Source organism: Myodes glareolus, chromosome 12, assembly GCF_982192425.1.
Source record: "Myodes glareolus chromosome 12, mMyoGla1.1, whole genome shotgun sequence".
Lineage (NCBI taxonomy): Eukaryota > Metazoa > Chordata > Mammalia > Rodentia > Cricetidae > Myodes > Myodes glareolus.
This window is the reverse complement of record NC_142037.1, coordinates 30,842,117-30,859,448: the sequence shown is the minus strand read 5'-3', so window position 1 is coordinate 30,859,448 and position 17,332 is coordinate 30,842,117. Positions and strand designations below refer to the sequence as shown.

The 17,332-nt window shown below is 39.0% G+C and overlaps 1 protein-coding gene across 2 annotated transcripts in view; it reads left to right on the top strand.

Annotated features, from left to right (window-relative positions):
- The window catches only part of Fzd3 (frizzled class receptor 3), a 70,734-nt gene that overhangs the window by 41,429 nt on the left and 11,973 nt on the right, over positions 1-17,332 (top strand). For both annotated transcript variants that reach the window (XM_085698655.2, XM_048422004.3), the window contains 2 exons: positions 9,280-9,428; positions 11,484-11,717. In XM_085698655.2, the coding sequence (XP_085554781.1) occupies positions 9,280-9,428; positions 11,484-11,717 (383 nt within the window). The remainder of the gene's footprint in view (positions 1-9,279; positions 9,429-11,483; positions 11,718-17,332) is intronic.

The following is a 17,332-nucleotide window of genomic DNA, read 5'->3' as shown; positions in this document are numbered from 1 at the left end:
GCTTCCTTCTATGTAAGAACACTGATGTGTTTGAGGGGCATTTTTCTTCTTTTGGATATTGCACTCAGAAGTTGTATTTTTAGGGTAGTCACTTAGTTTATTATTTCTTTAGCTCTATTTGTTTGTTTGTTTGTTTGAGACAAGATCTCATGTAGCCCAAACTGGCCTCAGATATACTAATGGTGGAGGATGATCTTGAATTTGTGATCCTCCTACATCTACTTTCCAAGTGCTGATATTACAGATGTGTGCTATCACACCCGGTTTATGTGCTTCTGGGCTTCAACCCCAGGCTTTCCGGCATGCAAGGCAAACACTCTTTCAAGTGAGCATCATCCCCAGCCTGCGCTCTGAAATCTTACAAGATGATATCTTAAGTTCTTCTCACATGCAGTAAATGAATCTAGAAACTGCTTTCCCATAAACCACATCTTTCTCTTCTTTTAAAAATCTCATTAATTCAATATTATTATGCTTCTCCTCTCCTGGCATGTTGAGGTTGCTATGGAAGAGGGAGTGATTAAGACACAATTGTCGTGAAGGAGATCATAGCCCAGTGGAAGAAAGTTACCTTGAGTCAGGTAACACCATGACTAAAGCAGAATTATCTGTGAGTTCTTCTTTTCCTCAATAGGAAACGAGCACTTTCTTAGCATGCACCAGAAGAAAAAAAATATGTGAATAATGACAAACAGATCTGGAAATACCTACTAAAACAGCTTAAAGTTTCTATAGCAAGAAAAATAATTGTTAAGTATACAAAGATTATAATTATATTTCCAACTCTTCATAGCCAGGTTAAAATGTCTCTGAATAAGAAAGCCTTACGTTGGATCCTGAGGTTTAGAAGTGACTAGGTAGTCGTTGTAACAGATTTCCAGATAACAACACAAAGTACTTTATTAACTCTACCTTAAAATTAAACACAGCATTTAAGGGGCTGAAGAAATGGACTCAGGTTTGGACCCAGGTTCATTTCTCAGCACTCACATTGTGGCTCACAACTGATAGGGTCTTTTGCCTGGTTGCTGTTTTTTTTTTTGTTGTTGTTGTTTTTTTTTTTTTTTTTAATTTTCAAGACAGGGCTTCTCTGTAGCTTTGAAGCCTGTCCTGGAACTAGCTCTTGTAGACCAGGCTGGCCTCAAACTCACAGAGATCAGTCTACCTCTGCCTCACAAGTATTGGGATTAAAGGTGTGTGTCACCACCGCCCAGCTACTTGCTTGCTTTTTAAATCATGAGATTTTAAACAATTTGGGGATGTTTTAAAGATTTCTCCATTGTGTACAAGACTGAGAATGCTATTGGTGATGACATTACCGTGTAAAGAAGAGCCCTGGTTTATTGTTCTGTAAAAACTGATTTCCCTTTTCTAATTATTTTTCAGTCTGCATTTGAAAAAGAAAAACTTGCTAAAATAATTTACTTTTTGTATGATTTGCTTTAGGAAGAAAACAGTAGTTTTGTGATTTTTTTTTAATCCAGAAGAGAAATTATATTCTCCATCTGTGCACATCATTGTTACAACATGCATGAAGGTCATCATTCCTTATGCTCACCAAGATTAAGATGATTCTGTAGTTTTTGTTTCCCACTTAACTGCATCTAGTATTGTGCAATCTATATGGACAGTGTTGTTTTTCTATTCTCTAGCTATTCCCTGTTGTAAGACAGATGATACCATCAATGATGATCAACACTTATTTTGTACAATTGGATGTTAACCTTTGCTTAATCAAATATAACTCCTTCATAATGCCAGCAAGACAAAGAATGACAAAAGTTAGATAACTGTATTGTTTCTATTTTCATTTTGAGCTCTTGAGTAAGTTTGGCTTTTGACATTTTTCTGTGGGGTTAGCTAAATAACAGTGTCATCTGTATTGATGTATGCATGACGTATCTGTCAGGTAGTAGTAATATATCATGGTAACATCTGAGTATTTGCATTCTGCTGGGCAGTTTATTCTGAATTAGGCAAGTTCTGCTCTCCTTTGTCTCTTTGCCCGCTGAGTAGTTACAAGCTTGAATAATGAGAGACAAGTTTGTTCTTTAATCATTACATTTTATTTTTTATTTACTTAAAGGTTGACAGTGAATAGTTATGCAGCAGTCATTGGTAAAGGTACCAGAACCCAAGTTGAACTTTGTTATAGTTGGCCACACTGGCTCCTCTTAATTTTATAAGAAGTAATTACCTTAAGATGGCAGTCACTCTGTTTAAAAGAGAAAGATTATTTATAAAATGTTTGAAAAGTAAATTTATATTGATTTTCTTCCAGTGATCAAAGTAAAATCTGGGGGTTGAAATTCTACTTTATTATACATTTTTCACAGCAGCACCAATAAATTGAGCTTTAGAGAGGAAGAGAAATAAAACGAAAGGGTGAACTGCCAACAGCTCCTTACTTGCCCAACCTCGTGTTGCTTTAATTTAAAGCCAATGTTTTCCTGAAAGGAACAAATTATAGTTTATAGACCATGCGTGATGTGTGTAGTGGTTAGCATTCCCTGGCTGCTTCTTCCTGGCCACACTGCACTGCGGTGCTTCCTCAGTGAGACAGGAAGAGTTCACGGTGAAACTTGCTGCCACTCTGTTCCAAGGCTTGCTAGTCTCTCTGTGCTATATTATCTTAATTACTATAGCATTATAATAGGCTTTTATGTTGATAGGACAAGTAATTGACTTTTCAAAGTGTAATAAAAGTAAAAGCTGATAAAGCAGCATAATGTAATTAAGAAGTGTATAAAAGTTGTAACTCGAAGCTTCGATTCACGAACTGGTGACAGAGGATGTGGCTCAGTGGTAGAACATTTGACTGAGCACACAGAAGGCCCTGGGTTCTGTCGTCAGTCCCCAAGAAAACAATAGAAAATCTGCACACTGTGTTACTTGTATGACAGGCTACCTGAGCCTGATTAATAGTTTATTTTCTTTCTTTTTTAATAGTATATTTTCATATGGCCTTATATGATTACAGGTTTGATGTAAGTCAGTGATTTGTGATTAGCATACTTTAAAAAATAAAAGCTAATCAAACACAGTATGTATTTCCATTAGAAAAATACAGATTTTGCTTGGTAAGGAAAAAAGAACCAAGAGCCAAAGATTCTGCCAACCTGATTCAAAGCAAAAATCTCAACAACAGTTTAGGCTACCAAGTAATGTGAATATACCTTAGGTTCCTTTTAATGTAAGGCTTTTCATCCTTAATATGAGTAATTTTTTTCCATTTACTTAAAAAGAATTTAAACCTCATGGCTTTGTTAGATTATGAATCTAATAGGAAAAATAAGATAAAAATTTTTCACATGTGCTTCAATAAAGCCATATAGTAGTTCTACTGGCTATTATTAGAGTGCTTGTGGAGATCAGGTGCTTAGAAGATAATGTCATATAGGTTCTTCACAGCTAGCCAGGCTATTCCAAAAGACAACAACGACAAAAACAGGGCAGTCATCAAAGTTGATGCAAGTGTCTCCTTTCTCTGGGATTCTCCTTGGTTTCCTAGGTGACAAGCCAAAGGAATACATCAGATGAATTGAATTAGGGTTATGTGCTCATGAGTTTTAAATGTCAACTTGATGCAACCTGTTCTAGACCACAAGGGAAGAGAGTCTCAAGGAGGGATGGTCCAGATCCGGTTAGCCTGTGGCAATGTTGGTGGGGAATTATCTTAATTACAGGAAATGATGTGGCTTCGAAGACCCAGTCTGCTATGGATAACACCGTGGATTTGGGCCTTAGACTATGTAAAAGAAAACTTGCTGAGCACCAAGCGGGATGCATTCCTTGTTTCCCTGCCCCTGACTGTGGTTGTGATGTGACCACTTCTCCTTTGCTCCTGCTGCTGCGGCTCCCTAGAGTGGTAGGCTGTAGCCTGTTTTGTGAACTAAAATAAACCCTCTGTCCCAAAGGGTTTTGTTGTGGCGGTTGTCCTTTTATTTTTGTTTTTGTTTGTTTTTTGGGGTTTTGGTGGTTTGGGGTTGGTTGGTTAGTTGGTTGAGTTTTTTTGTTTTCCTTGTTTTTGGTGAGGGTATTTTATCACTGCACCAGAAACAACTCAAGGCAGGTTATATTTATAACATCAGAAAGATTCTGGTGTTTTCGAGAACTTTATAAAAGAAAAAAAAAAGTAGTGCTTCTCTTTTTTCCCCTTCACTATATAAGGATCGATTTATTTTTCAAGTTTGTTTTCTTTAAGAAAAAATATTAATTCACTTCATTCTAGTTATTTTAAGTAAAATTGAGCATATATTCCTTTTCCTTTATTTAAGTACGTTTATTTGATGGGCTTTGCCCTGTGTATCATGTTTATATACTACAGACCCTCAGTATTTGTGTTCTCTAATGTATAACCAGGTAATGCATTCTCCAGCTCTTTTCCTCAGTCGTAGGGAGGCTCCATTTAGAGCACTCACTTGACCTCCTCCCCTTGGTGCCTTGGACTCATGCTCCAACACTCACAGTGTATATTTCTTAAGTCAGTGTCTTGCTTTACCCTTACCATCCACAGGTGCTAACTTGTCTCCTCTGGAATTGTGGGTTTTACTGGAATCTTGTAATATACTGTTCAGTGCTATGTCCCTGCTCTCCTTCAAATCTCCTGTGTACTGCTTGCATGACTGACGGTTTTTGTGGTTGCTTTGAGTATTACTGATTTTGTTTTTAGTACTCCTTCCCTTTAATTTAAGCATTTCCGTTCTGTGAGCAATGTTGATTTATAAAAGACAGTATTATACAGCATAAAACCATAGAGGATAGAACTTGGGAAATAGGACCTCCTGTCTGTCCTCTGTCGCCCCCCCCCCCCACTTCTACATAGTCTTAATCTTCCTGTGTTTTAAACATGTATCTTAGCTTAATTTACAACTCTTAATATTTTTCCTAAAACCTGCTTCCTGTGTCTCATCCCAGGTTCCCCGCATTCCCTGAGTGGTATTTGCATTCTGCAGTTGCTCAGACTCTTAATTTGGAGGCATCTTTGAGCCTTGTCTCCTCTCATACGTTGTATTCAACCCACTAGCTTCGTACAACCTCCACTTCCTCCCTTGACCAAGTGTGCACTCTCGCTCTCCACAGCTTGTTTCAGTATGGTAGCCAGAATAATCTTTTGAAAACACAAGTGAACTTGGTTACCCCTTTGAACAAAGCCCTTCAATGGCTTCCTGTAGTCCTGGAATAAAATTTGTATTCTTTCCATTGCCTGTAGGACCAGACGTCTTTTGGTTCCTGCTACTTCTCTGCCTGTATCTCCTACTTTTCTCCTCCTTGGATGCTCGACTTTAGCTGGCTTTAGCTTTACTGGCCACTTTGTTTTTCTTCAAAAGTAACAAATTTTCCTTAGGATTATCATTATCATTGTTTCTGTTTGAAATACTTTCACTCCAAAATACACCCTCAACCCCTACTTATTGTGTCATGTCTATGGAGACACCTTAGCCATTCTGATAATTTCTAATCCCTCTCCATCACTTCCTATCCCAACTCTTCTCTCCTTTGCTCCTTATCTTGCCTTAGTTGTTTTACTGCTCCCTAAATGCCAAGGAGTTCCTCGTTTCCTTGTGTATTAGCAGCACTCTACCGTACCTTTCCCTAGAATGGAGATTCAACAAGCATGCAGAATTCTCTAACTTATCTGCTGTGGGATGTAGTAACACTCAAAATTTGAATGACTGAAGGTGCAAATAAATTTAATCTTCAGGTGGTTGGTTTTACCTCCCTGTATTTTGACTCCATATCTACAAAATGAAGGGTTTGCACAGAGTCCATGAGTATTTACTCCAACTTCAGATGATCATTCCCTTATAGTCACAAGTTCAAGGCACTTAACTTTTCAAGTGATTTTTGAAGACATATTGCTCAATTTAGTACTTGACAGCCACAGCACTTCTAGGAGTTATATGATTTCTGTTGAGTTCTCCCAATGCATTTGACCAGTTGTATTTTCTAAGGTTATTCATTGTCTGCCTCATTGTATTATTATTTAAATTTCCTTATTATTATTTATGTGTATGAGTAGTTTTGCTGTGTGTATGTCTGTGTGTATGCCTGGTGCCCACGGAGGCCAGGAAAGAGCATCTGATTCCCAGGCACTGCAGTTATAGATTGTTGTAAACCATCATGTGGGTACTAGGAATCAAACCCAGGCCCTTTGGACGAACAACCAGTGTTCTTAACTTATAAGGGATCTCTCTAGCCCCTCTTTGTATTAGCCAATTAAATCACCTCTCTACAGTTCAATATCTTTTTCTGATCAGTCCTCATTTGAGCATTCATTGACTTTAAGAAAATGTGATTTGAAGTATATTTCTTAGCCATGTCTTTTTTGCTGTACTCCACCTCTGTGAAATTCCTCTTCCCATCTCTTTCTCTGGATACATACTACCATGGTCAATGTATATGTTCCTTGTCTTGATGGATTTCTAAATCATGGAGAAGACAAGAAAAGTAGACATAAAAATTAGTGTCTCATTATGCTGTAGTTTTCCCAGCCAGGGTGTTGGCACACACCTGTAGTCTTAGTACTTAGGAAGTTAAGGAAGGCAAATGTGTGTGGTAGCTCACCCATACACTGTGCACTCAGGTGGCAGAAGAGGTTTGCCACAAGTTCAAGGCTAGCATGGGCTTCAGAGTGAAGCCTCATCTTAAAAAAACAGAGGCTGCTGGGAGGTGGTGGTGCACACCTTTTTTGTTTTTTGTTTTTTGTTTTTGATTTTTGAGACAGGGTTTCTCTGTAGTTTTGGGTGCCTGTCCTGGAACTAGCTCTTATCCCAGCACTCAGAAGGCAGAGACAGGGTGATCTGAGTTCAAGGCCAGCTTGATCTACAGAGCAGACTTCAAAGCTACATAGAGGAACTCTGTCTGGAAAAACAAAACAAAACAAAAACCCACCAGATGCTGTGGAATCCAAAGGTGAGATCGAATGAATGTGTGTTAGTTCAAGGGTGTCCCATGTTAAAAGACATTGTTTCAGAACAAAACATAAACAAATAAAAAGGTTTTCTGAGATGAAGAGACTCATAGACTATAGGACAATGCCTAGAATTTGCCCTTTCCAACTCTTCATTGTCTGTTATCTTAGAAAAAAAAAACTTAGGTAAATATCTTCCTTACTGTAGGACTTTTCAGAAACATCAGCAGACTAATGTAAAGATCTTTTAAGAGGGGAGTATAGTCTCCAAGTTTTATTTCAGCACAGTATCTTTTTTAAGCTTTATTTTTGTTTCTGAGTGAGTATATGCCATGTGTGGGTGCTTGAGGAGACCAGAAGAGGGTGTCAGATTCTCTGGAGCTGAAGTTACAGACATTTATGGCCGCTTCCTCCCCAGCATGGGTGCTAGGAACTAAAATCAGCAGATTCTCTTAACTCCAGTCTTATATGGGAGACTGCTGTGCTCCGTGAGATATAGCATTGAACATTTGCTAGGTACAAGCATTGTTGTAACTATTTATTGTCATTCTTTATGAAATAGACATTTATTCCTTAATATTTCAAGAAAATCTTCCTTTAAAAAATACACTGTGGGATTGGAAAGATGGTTCAGAGAAGTGGTGAAGAGCCTGTGACTCTTGCTTAGGACCTAGGTTCAGTTCCCAATACCTACATGACTGCCTATAATCCAGCTCCCCAAGATCTAGTGCCATCCTCTGGTCTGTGTAGGAACCAAACATACAATGGCACACAGACATACATGCAGGGAAAACACCATACACATAAAATAAGCAAATATTTAAAAATATAGATTGAAACCTTTAGTCCCAGACTTTGGGAGGCAGAGGCAGGTGAATCTCTGAGTTTGAGACCAGCATTGTCTACAAAGCAAGTTCCAGGATACCCAGGAATACACAGAGAAACCCTGTCTTGAAAAAACAGCAACAAGAAAATTGATTAAAGCAACAGCCAGAATATTAGCATAAGTAAAAGACAATAAGGAGTATTGAGTGCAAAGTTGAAGACTACCAAAGGCAAAAGTCTCCAGAGTAAGATAGGTTTCTCTAGCAACAGCAGGACTTCGCAGACAGTGGACTTTCAGGTAGTAACTGATTAGCATCACTGTGCTATATGTCCACTCAAGGTTAATGACAGAGATGTTTTTAGACAAATTTAGGCATACCCTACCCAAGAAGTTGGGCATTGTATTAGCTGGAAAAGAAGGAGTCCTGAAGGGAAAAGTTGTAAGTAGTTCTAGGCATTGTTAGTAATGATAATATTTTTGTGATATCTGAATATTTCAAAACTAGGTAGTACTGTCTTATGAAGAGGATGTGTTGCTGAATAATTTTAACTGTAATTTTTTGTGGGATTGGCTTTGGTTTTTGGGGATTTGAGACTGGATTTCTCTGTGTAATGGCCCTAACTGTCTTGGATCTTGCTTTGCAGACAGAGATTCACCTGCCTCTGCTTCCTGAATGCTGGGATTAAAAGCATGAACCACTACCACCAGGCTTTTAACTGTAATTTCTTCTTAATAAAACCAAGCATAAGTAGCCAGGTGTGGTGGCACACACCCTTAATCCCAGTGCTTGGGAGGTAGAGGCAAATGGATCTCTGTGGGTTTGAGGCCAGCCTGGTCTATGGAGGGAGTCTGCATCAGCCAGGGAAACAGAGTGAGACCCTATCTAAAAAGTTTTAAAAGTGTAAGTATATATTTAAATACATATGTATTTACTGAATATCACTCATGTGTCAAGCACTGCTAAAGGCCCTGGAAATAAAACACCTGGAGAGTAAGTGAACCTTCATCTTCATGGAGTTCACATTTCAGTGGTAAACTACACATTGTTTTTAAAAGACACAACTAGCACAGACAGGTCTTGCTGGGAAAGAAACAGTCTATGAAGAGGTGTGGGGAATCCTTGTAAACATGTTGGGATGGGTAAGAAAAGGCTGATGAACAGTGTTAAAGTAAGACAAAATGTAAGGTGAAAGAACATTAACAAAGTGAGACAAAGCATCCCCCCCTTACTAGCAAGATACAAAGTGACAGGTGACAGGATAAGAACTGGCAGGCTCATGGTCATGAGAGTGTTGAGTGTATCTCTGCTAAAACTTAGAAGTAGACAGAAAATTAGTCAAGAATATAAAAGATAGAGGGTCGGAGAGATGGCTCAGCTAAGAGTACTTGATGCTCTTTTGAGGATCCAAGAAAATTAACCATAGAAATGAAGATACAAAGTTTGTAACCTGATTTCATTGTTATCTATTGTGTTTATAATTTCTATACTTGCCTTTAATAGATATACATATATAAGGTGATTTTCTTTCCCTCCCTGTAGGTTACTCAGATGAGTCGTCCAGACCTGATTCTCTTTCTGATGAAGTATCTGATGGCTCTCATAGTCGGGATTCCCTCTATATTTTGGGTTGGAAGCAAAAAGACGTGCTTTGAATGGGCCAGTTTTTTCCATGGTCGTAGGAAAAAAGAGTAAGTTAATGAGTTCTCATAGTATTAATAGCTCTTGTGCACACGCATGTGTGTGTGTGCATATGTGCTTGCATGTTGGACTGGGAGAAGTATTATAACAAGATTGTGACTATCAGCAGTGACTAGTAACACTCAGCACAGTAACATGACTTTAAAATGAAAGACTAGCTGGACACAGTGGCGCGTGCTTATAATCCTAGTTATTAATTAGACTGAGGCGAGGGATTAGGAGTTTGAGGCCAGACTGGACAAGAAAGGAAGACACCATCTTAAGTAAAAACAAACATAAACACACCAGACAACTGAAAATTTGATTTTGGTTGAGTAGAGCCATACAAATGATTCCTTGTTCTAATCTGTAATAAGGAAGGAAGGCCAAGCATTGAACATTTAAAGTATGACTTTCTTGAAATTGAAAACAAATGGATGTTTTTTCTCTTCCTATTTACCCGGCCTTCCTGACTCCCTTGTGAAGGTTGGTGTGTATTCTCATCTCTTTTTAGATGAGAAAACTAAGAGCAGCTTGAATAATTGGCCACAGCCACACAGCTGTTCAGTGTGAGAGGTCACTTCAGCTTCTACTTGAGGTTTGCCGTTGCTTTTCCAGGTCTATCAAACATGTGAAAAGATAGACTATTGCTCCATTCTAATTTAGTGCACATTAAAAGTTTATAACCTCAATTTCTTTCTTTTATTTAATTGTAGATTGAAGCTATTGAGAGAGTTAATTAAGAATAATGGTAATAGATAGCATAGTATTCCTGATTTTAATGAAAATATTTCTAGTTAGCCAGGTGGTGGTGGCACACACCTTTAATCACAGCACTTGGGAGGCAGAAGTAGGCCAATGTCTGTGAATTCAAGGCCAGCCTGGTCTACAGAGTGAATTTCAGGACAGCCAGGACTGTTAAATAGAGAACTCTTGTCTTGGAAAAAAGGAAAACTTGGTGTTTTCATTAAATATGATGCTGCTTCTGAAGGAAACATGTTTTCTCTTTGTAAGAACTTACTCATCATCTATTGATAATCTATTATAACTTTAAATATCAAGAATGCATTAAGTGGATTAAAGGAAAAAGAGTAAAGTACTCATCAATTACCTATCTTCTGCCTGTCAACCCAGTACTGTAAACAACAGGAAATTTTAACAACCCTGTTAATTCGAAAACTTACACATACTTTCTCAATATATGATGAAGTCTGTACATGTTGGGGTTGCTTTTTTTAAATTAAGTCATTTAATTTTAACTTTAACTGACACTTTGCAATGATTTTATTTTTGTTAATTTTATTTTATTTTTATTTTATTTTCGTTAATTCAGTTATTGCTTTGTTCATCATAATGCACATCTATTTACTGTCCATCCTTTCATAACATTCAAAAGCCTTTACTTTTGATAATTTGGCCCTTTAAATTGTCTATGACTTCATTGAATATTTGCTTAATTTAATTCTTCATAATACTTTGTCCTAAGGTTGACCAGTCAGGTTTGTTCTAACACTAGGTCACTATTCCTGCCACTGAGTCAAAATGGAACCTTAAACTGCTCTTGCAAATTAAAGTTGTATCCAGTTACCATGAAGCCATTATTCTGCAAAGCATGAAAGAAAACTTTTCTATCTTATAATTATTTTTTAAAGTATTTTGGAACCTAAAAAAATCACAGGTATCGTGAGCTGCAAGGGACCTTTTTAGAAATAAGCTGTCAGCCTTTATTTCATAAATAAAATGAAGGAAAAACAGGATAGTAACTTGCTGAGATCACCTGTGTGCTCACAAAATTGGAACTACAACTACAATCTTGATTTTCTTACACAGGCTCTCTGGCATACCACTTTAGGGCAGATGCTAGGATTACTGGCGTCAAGCCCACTTTTTGACAGAGATTTTTGTTATATTCTATTCTCTGCCAAAAATGTTCACTCAAATTGGTCCCAAAGACTTAATTTGGGGAACAATTAATTTCAAGGCTGGCATCAACCAGTATTGCATAGCAGTATTGTTTGTTAGTCTGTAGGACTGTTTGTATCTTACACTTCCTGTTGTGTGTGTAGGATAGTGAATGAGAGCCGGCAGGTGCTCCAGGAACCTGACTTTGCCCAGTCGCTTCTGAGGGACCCAAATACTCCTATTATAAGAAAATCAAGAGGAACTTCCACTCAAGGAACATCCACACATGCTTCTTCAACTCAGCTGGCCATGGTGGATGATCAGAGAAGCAAAGCAGGGAGTGTGCACAGCAAAGTGAGCAGCTACCATGGCAGCCTCCACAGGTCACGTGATGGCAGGTAAGTTCTGGGAGCAACTTAGTTTATTATATGTATTCAGTTAGGATCACAATACTTAAGAGACAGTCAGTTCTGAAATAGAAGTGGATCATGATTAAGATTTTTTAATTTTCTGGTTATAGTTGTCCCAGATTATGGGACTTAAAGCCAATCAAAGGGCTTTGGAGTTTAGACCTGACACAAAAGCAGCATGGTGTTACTGTAGTGCACTGAGGGGGATAAGAGGTGGGTCAGTCAGTTTAGAGAGATAAAATTAGCCAGGCCATGGTGGGCCACCACTTGGGAGGCAGAGGCAGGTGAATCTCTGTGAGTTTGAGGCCAGCCTGGTCTACAAAGCAAGTTTCAGGACAGCTAGAGCTGTTACACAGAGAAACCCTGTCTTGAACCTCCCCCCCCTCCCCGCATAAATAATAAATAAATAAAGATGGTTTCACAATTAAAAGTACTTGCTGTTCTTCCAGAGGACCGGAGTTCAGTTCCCAGCACCCACATCAGACAGCCCCAGCCCATCTGCAACTCCAGCTTTAGAGGATCCGACACCTCTGGCCTTCATAGGAACCTGCACTCACAGGCACACCCACGTGCAGGCACACACACACACACATAAAGAGAAAAATAAAAGGCAATCTTTAAAAAAAGTGCAGATCTAGGATGATAAAACTTAGTTTCCTTATGTATAAAGGAGAAATAACAATAGCTACCCCTTCATTAATGTCATAGATATTCAGTGAGATAATGTGCCTGTTCGCTAGAAACAGAGCCTGTCTCAGAGTCAGAGAGAAATTCAGTTATTAATGTAAGTAAGCACATAAGTAAAATATAAACATAAAACAAAATATATTCCAGGACTATGCAAGTGCTTTCTTAAGGAGCCAGATAGTAAATGCTTTAGGCTTTTTAGTTAAAGTGGCAGCCATTGCTCAGAGCTGCTGTGGCAGTGTGCACTCAGACAAACTGCATCTCAGTAGCCTTAGTTATAACCTGGAGGAAGCAGAGGCTGCATTAAGTCAGTTTGTCAGCCTACTATTTTGTGGGGTGCTGGAGTTCAAACCAGGGTTTGAGCATATTAGGTCAGGATTTTCACTCTGAGCTACATCCTAGTACCCAGCACCCAGCCCTGGTTTATTAGTGGAAGCAGAGACTAGAGTGACTCTGGTACCATGGAGAGCAGTTCAGAAAATGCTTCAGAGAGAACTTGAAGGAAGCCTGGCTGTGGGAGTTCATTAAATTTGGGGTTGGGATCTTAGAGCTAGAAACTGCTTACGAGCTGCCACATGAAGTCATTTGAGAGATAACAAGCTTCAGAGAATAGAGAAGCAGTGGGGAGGAGGAACAGATGACTTGAAAGACAGATTTTTCTTTAAGAAAATAAACATAAATGTTGGAAAAATGGAGGAGATGGGATGAGCATTGCTGGGGAGGTTGTAAAATATTTCAGCCACTTGGAAATCAGTATGGAGGCCCCTCAGAACACTAAAAATAGAACTGCCTTATGACTCACCTACATATTCCTGAGAAAATACCCAAAGGGATCTAAGCAGCATAATGTAGAGATACTCCCTGCCTTGGTTACGTTTTTTATTGCTGTAAAGAGGCACCATGACCATGGCAGCTCTTATAAAGGAAAACATTTAATTGGGGCTGGCTTACAGTTTCAGAAGTTCAGTCCATTATCATCATGGTGGGGAGTATGGTAGTGTGCAGGCAGACACGGTGCTGGAGAAGGAGTCCTACATCTTGCAGGCAACAGGAAATAGACTGTGACACTAAGCAAAGCTTAAGCAAAAGAGACCTCAGAGTGTGTCCCTACCATGACAGACTTCCTCCAACAAGGCCATACCTACTCCAGCAAAGCCAGACCTCCTAGTAGTACCACTCCCTGTGAACTTATGGAAGCCAATTACATTCAAACCACCACACCCTCTACCTGTGCTTATTGCACCACTGTTCAGAATAGCCAAGTTGTAGAATCAGCTTAGATTTTCATCAACAGATGAACATATAAACAAAATATAGTGCAAGTGCACAGTGAGATTTTATTTAGCTATAAAGAAGAAAAGGTCATTCTTTTGCAGGAAAATGAGTGGATCTGCAGATCCTCATAGTAAATGGAATAAGGTAGATACCAAAAGACCACTCTTTTCCCCTCTTATGTAGAGCCTGTAGAGTGTGTGTGCGTGCGTGCATGTGGTCAAAATGTGTATGTGTTGCTTTAGGATCTCAGAGAAGAGCACCATCTACCTCATCATGAACAGTCAGAAGCAGCTTCCCAACAGATGGCACTTCTGCTTTAGAGTTCAGAGGGAATGAATGACAAGGGAACAGTGCACAGAGACAAGAACAGGCAGATAAGTCTCAGTGCCCAGTGTGTGTTGGGACTTCTAAGAGATGCAACCATCCTAAGGGTTTGGGTTTCTCTGACAGTGAAGAGGCTGTTGCAAGACTTTGAGAGCTAGGGTAATAAATTCTGATTTGAATTTTAGAACAGCATGAGAAAGGAGAGTATAATGAAGCTCTTGATTTGGGGTCTTCATGTGAGGTGCTGACAAGGAGTTAGGGAATCCGTCTTTTGGAATGCACCTTATCCATGAACTGGTGATGTCACTGACATCCTATCCTTATCCTTTTCAGGGACAAATAGACATTATTATAGTATTGTGTCTATATATGACATTCTGTGCATAAAAATAAAGAAAGGTTTTAATTTCTGTATCCTAAGAGCATGGAACCTTATAGAAAAGGTGCAGTATATACACATGAAGCAGAGTGATGTAGGTACGGTCTATAGGACTCTCCCATACACAGAGCTGGAGGGCAGATCTCAGAGGTTCACGATTACATTGAAAGTAAAGTCTAAACAAAGATTTCCATAATCCAAAAGCCATCTCATGAAGATTTCCTTCTGCTTCAGCCAGGTTTCACTGCATGTTACTGCTGTCTGCAGCCGTCTCAGTATCTCAAGGTACCCTGGCCTGGGTCACAGATTCCAAGTACTTACCTGGATTCTCTACTTGGATAATTATTGATCTCTACACCTACATGTAAACATCACTTCAAAGAATAAGTAATTGTTAGTTAGATGAGAGGATAGCTAGCAAAGAAAGTCAGGAGGTAGACGCTTGGGGACGAGTGACTAGGTTGGTACATAGGTGACCTGGCAGTGGGGAGCGATAGGGTAAACTGTCATTGACTTAATGTAGATGAGTGGTAGCCAGTAATAAAGAGAATCAGTGTGTAAACCATCGCGTTCCCACTGACTCTGCAGTGCTCACATTATATTTTTACAGCAATGGCAAAAGTGACCATCCTGATATTTTGTCTAAAAATCTATAAAACTATGTTTTATATATAATGCTGTATAAAATTTGTATTTTCATATTGTATAGTATATAATCACATTGGTTTAAGTGGCTTTTGAAAGATACAGAAATTTTACAATTTCTACATTTATAGTTTATATTAAACGTTGTAATTAAACTTGTTTTCTATATAGTTAGTTCTTATTTATTCATGAGCAAATATGTTTTAGAATTCTGTGGATAGTCATGTTTATCAGATATAATTATACAATGTAATTTTTCCTCTGAAAATGTATTATTTGGAGGGGTCGGAGATCGTTCAGTCCTAAGGGAAGAGTTCAATCCCAACAGCACACATAAAAATGTCAGGTACAAGGGGCTGGAGAAGTGGCTCGGTTGTTAAGAGCACTGACTGTTCTTCCAGAGGACCTGGGTTCGACTCCCAGCACCCACATGGCAGCTCACAACTGTCTGTAACTACAGTTCCAGGGGATCTGGCATCCTTGCACATACATGCAGGCAAAATACCAATGCACATAAAATAAAAAATAAAGTTTAAAAAATGTTAGGTACAAATGGCACATGCTTGTAATTCAACATTAGAGAAAGATTTTAATTTTATTTATGTGTATCTGTGTGTATGTGGAATAGAAGAGGACGTCGGATTTCCTGGAATTGCAGGCCGTTACAAGCTGCCTGATGTGGGTGCTGGGAACTGAGCTCCAGTCCTCTGGAAGGCCCCTTTGTATATTTTAAATGACTGAATGTTCTCTGCTCTCCTTCCTTCCACCCTTTCCCTCTTTCCCTCTTTTCCTCTCCTTCCTTTCTCTCTTTCCTTTCCATTCCTGCTTAAACCCAGGGCCTTGCACATGGTAAGCAAGTACTTTACTATTAACTGTCATTCCCAGCCACCCTTTTGTAGTGTGTGTGTGGTGTGTAGTTTGTGCTTGTGTATGTATGTGTACATGTGTGTATACAATGTGTCAACATCGGGTGTCCTTTTCTTTTTGATATGGGGATCTCTCACTGAACCTGGAGCTCACGGATTTGGTTAGTCTAGCTCCACTGGGCTCTAGGAACCTGTGTGTCTCTTCCTCCCCAGCACTAGGGTACTGGTTTACATAGCCATGCCAGCTCTTGTGAGGTTTCTGGACATTGAACTTGGGTCCTCCTGCTTGCACCATTTCCCCAGCCTCCCTGTCCTGTTTTGTTTTTTTTTTTTTTTTTTTTTTTTTGGAGATTATATCTTGCTACATTGCCCAGGCATGCCTCAAACTTACCAGTCTTCCTGCCTCAGTCTCCCAAGTAGACTGTAAGATATGTAAGATATGTAAGATATGCACCACCACACAGGACTTGTTTTTTTTTGTTGTTGTTTGTTTCTCAATTACTTTCTATCATTACTAGAATATTTGCTTTCTTTATTTGATATTGATACTTAGGAAACTATTGAAAGGTAAAAGTTGGCAAGTCATGTTTGGATATCAGAGAATCTATTTAGTTTGAAGAACAATAATCATTTTTGCAAAGTAGTAATTTTAAAATAGATTCTAGCAAGCCCATTATAAGATATTTGTTTTTGCAAGCATTCCAATTATTCTATCAAAACATGCAGTAAAAATGTAAATATCTCAGCCGGGCAATGGTGGGCACATAGGAGGATCTCTGTGAGTTCAAGGCCAGCCTGGTCTACAAGAGCTAGTTCCAGGACAGGTTACAAAGCTATAGAGAAACCCTGTCTTTAAAAAAAAAAGAAAAGAAAAGTAAATGTCTCTAGGTTCTAAATGTAAAAAAATAAATGCATAAATTTAAGTGTTTGGAAACAGAGTAGGGTCTCTTGAAGCCCAGGTTGACTTTGAAATTCGCTATGTAGCCAAAGCTGAGTGATCCTTCTGCCTCTGCCTTCCTGTTTCTGGGATTACAAACATGTGCCCCATGCCTGGATGTAGTGTTTACTCATTAATATGAGAAAATGTGAAAACATCTAAATATACATCTGTCCTGGGTCATTTTATGTCAGTTTGACACAAGCTAGTCATTTGGAAAAAGAGACTCTCAGTAGAGAAAATGCCTCCATAGGATTGAACTATAGGCAAGCTTGTCAGGCATTTTGATTAATAATTGATAGGGGAAGGCCTAGTCCACTTTTGGTGGTGCCACCCCAGGCAGGCAGGTGTTGTATAAGAAAGCAGACTGAGCAAAGGATGAGGAGTAAACCTGCAAGCAGTTTTTCTCCATGGCCCCCACACCAGTTCCTAGCTCTAGTTCCTGCTTTGAGTTCCTGCCCTGATTTCTTTGGATGATGAAATAACCCCC